Below are 4201 nucleotides of genomic sequence, written 5' to 3'. Positions count from 1 at the left end.
CTTAATTTCATGATAATACACGAAAACTACATTAAACGAAGATCCCTGCCAACATTTGTATGATATTGAACTAGTTAAACTGTAATTTCACCGAAATTTACGACTGAACAGCATCAGTCTTTGTCAAGGAATGAACAATCCACTGCTGTTGTGGCGTCACGTTATGCAAATAGAACACGTGACTCAGTAAGCAGTGGATCATAGGTTGCAGGACGTCTATGGCGCGCATCGTCTCTGCTCAGCGATGATTGCAAAGCTCAGTCGAAAATTTGGGTGAGCCCAATTTTTGTGTTGGATTGGATATCACAATTTAACTAGTTCAATAATGACATCTACATGTACCAACACAGATGAACTTTCAAGTTAACTTGTATTTATATTTCAGGTGCGCTAGAAGAGACACGGCGAGTTTGTGAAAGACAGACATTAAGTTTAGAATGTAACCCCGGTCAAATGATAAACGTAACACGCGCCTTGTACGGTCGTACACAGCGTGAACTATGTGACGGCCCTGTGTCTACAACAAGTTGTAGGAGCTCTTCAAGTCTGTCTACTGTGAGAGCATACTGCCAAGGACACCGTACCTGTAGCGTACCGGCATCAAACAGCGTGTTCGGGGACCCCTGTCAGGGCACTGTCAAGTACTTGGAGGTGTCGTATAAATGTATTGGCCGTAAGTATTCCACGTCAAGTGTGAATCATGTTGCAGCTGCTATATTAGTATTGCAATATATGCCTGATTTATATCTTTTATTCATATTCATATTTATATCTATTAATGCCATTTGGTTATATCAGTATATATATATGCAGAGCTTTAAAGTTGCGTCATGTGTCCTGAAACATGAAAGTAAAACAAGGTACTGAAGCTCCTAACACTTGGAGTGTTGCAACCACTTTTTTGTTTGCTGAAGTACTTACTAGCTTTTGCATTATCTTTCTCAGAATTAAATTTTAAATTCGTAGTACACCTAGCTATTAAGCTATATGTGTTAATGTTGACATTTTTAATTTTGTCAATACAGAGAGTTGTGCTGAATGCGACCAGATCTGTACATATGCAAATGATGATACCCAGTGTTTCTGCTACGCTGGCTACATTTTCAATGAAAATGGCGCATGTGATGGTAAGTATTGTATACAGCATATTATTAAGTTATCTTGAATGCCAGTTAGCCTAAAGCCCTCAGCTAGTTCGGTAGTCCTTTCTGAATGGTTTATACCGCTTGTGTTGAAATAGTTATTGGTTGTAATTACTTTGCGTCCGTCCTTTTTTTCAGACGTCAACGAATGCTTGAGAGAAAATGGCGGCTGCGAACACGTTTGCACGAACACAGAGGGGAGTTTCCAGTGTTCCTGTAATCCTGGCTACCTTCTGAGTGATAACGGATTTTCATGTGACGGTAAGAATCTCCATTTTATTTGTTTGGTACTCCCTTCCACAGCTAACTACTTTTCTAGGCAAACTCCCTTTTCGGCAAACAGCGGGCATTGGAGAACCTTAGACAACGCCGCCACTCAATAAGATAAAAGCCAGGCCCGCTAGAAGTCTGCGAAGTAAGTTAGCTGATATCTATGTTTCCAACGATTGGCAGATTAGATCTCAGCATACTATCTCAGTATGAATTAATCAATTCAATTTGAATGCGGATAAATGCATGTATCATTTCCTTCCTTCCCTACAGACCCATGCCTAACGGCCAGGCCTCTGTATGAGCCACACCGTAGTACAGCGTACATCACAGAGTCAGGCGGCTCGACCGTGTGTGACGGCGGGTTGGAGGAGGACTGGTACCGCTTCACTCATGTGGGAGGCACCATCCCCACCAGCTGTGTACAGTCTTACCGCTGCGGGACAGAGTCACCTGTATGGCTGAACGGAGAACACCCCACAGGTAATTTTGCGCACAATGTACCTTCTTGTTGAACTTGATAAAGATACTAGTACCTCTTGGTCCCTAAATCCACATGTATTCAAGGAGGTTGAAAAGAGTGACCTCTTTTCAACTTCCTTGCATGCATATCTTTCTCAATATATTAAAAGATAGATATATTTAGCTTTCATACACTCTCCGTTATAGCTTATGTAGTCCAAAGTATAAAACCATTTTAGACGTAAACAGGAAACATTTTTTCAAATATTACCTAGATGACACAATTGCTGACCGTTCGGTCTGTGCGAATACCGGTGTCCCTGGCGAGTGCTGCACAGAACAATACAACATTCAAGTCAAGAGATGCCCAACCCCCGGACACACCTACTACGTCTACAAACTGGTGTCGACCAATTACTGTGAGGCATACTGTGCAGGTAGGTCAATATGTAACATAGTGATGCAATTTAAATACTTCCCGAGATATGACTTAAGCACTAACCGCTAGGGTTAGGGTTAGGGTAAGGGTTAGGGTTAGGGTTAGGGTTAGGGTAGTGCTTAGATGCAATATGGCTAAGAGTGTATTCTAGTCGGTCAAACTTGGTATCATTGAAAAGGGATCATGGTACAGAGTTGTAATCTGCAAACCGTTTCAAAATCGGGTGCTTACTTCCCGAGATATGACTTAAGCACTAACCGCTAGGGTTAGGGTTAAAGTTAAGGTTAGGGTTAGGGTAGTGCTTAGATGCAATATGGCTAAGAGTTTATTCTAGTCGGGCAAACTTGGTATCATTGAAAAGGTATCTTGTTATAGAGTTGTAATCTGCAAACCGTTTCAAAATCGGGTGCTTACTTCCCGAGATATGACTGAAGCACTAACCGCTAGGGTTAGGGTTAGGGTTAAGGTTAGGGTTAGGGTAGTGCTTAGATGCAATATGGCTAAGAGTTTATTCTAGTCGGGCAAACTTGGTATCATTGAAAAGGTATCTTGTTATAGAGTTGTAATCTGCAAACCGTTTCAAAATCGGGTGCTGACTTCCCGAGATATGACTGAAGCACTAACCGCTAGGGTTAGGGTTAGGAATAGGGTAGTGCTTAGATGCAATATGGCTAAGAGTGTATTCTAGTCGGTCAAACTTGGTATCATTCAAAAGAAATCTTGGTACAGAGTTGTAATCTGCAAACCGTTTCAAAATTGGGTGCTTACTTCCCGAGATATGACTGAAGCACTAACCGCTAGGGTTAGGGTTAGGGTTAAGGTTAGGGTTAGGGTAGTGCTTAGATGCAATATGGCTAAGAGTTTATTCTAGTCGGGCAAACTTGGTATCATTGAAAAGGTATCTTGCTATAGAGTTGTAATCTGCAAACCGTTTCAAAATCGGGTGCCTACTTCCAGAGATATGACTGAAGCACTAACCGCTAGGGTTAAGGTTAGGGTTAGGGTAGTGCTTAGATGCAATATGGCTAAGAGTTTATTCTAGTCGGTCAAACTTGGTATCATTGAAAGGGGATCTTGGTATAGAGTTGTAATCTGCAAACCGTTTCAAAATCGGGTGCTTACTTCCCGAGATATGACTTAAGCACTAACCGCTAGGGTAAGGGTTAGGGTTAAGGTTAGGGTTAGGGTAGTGCTTAGATGCAATATGGCTAAGAGTGTATTCTAGTCGGTCAAACTTGGTATCATTGAAAGGGGATCTTGGTACAGAGTTGTAATCTGCAAACCGTTTCAAAATCGGGTGCTTACTTCCCGAGATATGACTTACGCAGTAACCGCTAGGGTTAGGGTTAGGAATAGGGTAGTGCTTAGATGCAATATGGCTAAGAGTGTATTCTAGTCGGTCAAACTTGGTATCATTGAAAGGGGATCTTGGTACAGAGTTGTAATCTGCAAACCGTTTCAAAATCGGGTGCTTACTTCCCGATATATGACTTAATCACTAACCGCTAGGGTAAGGGTTAGGGTTAAGGTTAGGGTTAGGGTAGTGCTTAGATGCAATATGGCTAAGAGTGTATTATAGTCGATTAAAACTTGGTATAATTGAAAAGGGATCTTGTTATAGAGTTGTAATCTGCAAACCGTTTCAAAATCGGGTGCCTACTTCCAGAGATATGACTGAAGCACTAACCGCTAGGGTTAGGGTTAGGGTTAACGTTAGGGTTAGGGTAGTGCTTAGATGCAATATGGCTAAGAGTGTATTATAGTCGGTCAAACTTGGTATCATTGAAAAGGGATCATGGTACAGAGTTGTAATCTGCAAACCGTTTCAAAATCGGGTGCTTACTTCCCGAGATATGACTTAAGCACTAACCGCTAGGGTTAGGGTTAA

At 41.7% G+C, this 4201-nt stretch overlaps 1 protein-coding gene across 1 annotated transcript; it reads left to right on the top strand.

The window, feature by feature from the left end:
* The first annotated feature begins 391 nt into the window (after nucleotides 1-391).
* Nucleotides 392-3278, top strand: LOC118408482 (L-rhamnose-binding lectin CSL3-like). Its single transcript, XM_035809297.1, has 6 exons — nucleotides 392-673; nucleotides 1026-1127; nucleotides 1281-1403; nucleotides 1686-1895; nucleotides 2150-2311; nucleotides 3271-3278. Exons 1-6 carry the CDS (start codon nucleotides 454-456, stop codon nucleotides 3276-3278), a joined length of 825 nt encoding a protein of 274 aa, XP_035665190.1. The 5' UTR covers nucleotides 392-453.
* The last annotated feature ends 923 nt before the right edge of the window (nucleotides 3279-4201 follow it).

The sequence above is a fragment of the Branchiostoma floridae genome, unplaced genomic scaffold, assembly GCF_000003815.2.
Source record: "Branchiostoma floridae strain S238N-H82 unplaced genomic scaffold, Bfl_VNyyK Sc7u5tJ_1593, whole genome shotgun sequence".
NCBI lineage: Eukaryota > Metazoa > Chordata > Leptocardii > Amphioxiformes > Branchiostomatidae > Branchiostoma > Branchiostoma floridae.
Note: the sequence above shows the minus strand (reverse complement) of the source record. Positions and strands in the feature narration are given on the sequence as shown.

What these genes read in the sequence shown, in the direction of transcription:
- LOC118408482 (XM_035809297.1), top strand. Translation starts at nt 454, where the DNA reads ATGATAAACGTAACACGCGCCTTGTACGGTCGTACACAGCGTGAACTA. An exon ending in TGAAAATGGCGCATGTGATG is followed by an intron (nt 1,128 to 1,280) that starts GTAAGTATTGTA and finishes CCTTTTTTTCAG; the next exon opens with ACGTCAACGAATGCTTGAGA. An exon ending in GAACGGAGAACACCCCACAG is followed by an intron (nt 1,896 to 2,149) that starts GTAATTTTGCGC and finishes AATATTACCTAG; the next exon opens with ATGACACAATTGCTGACCGT.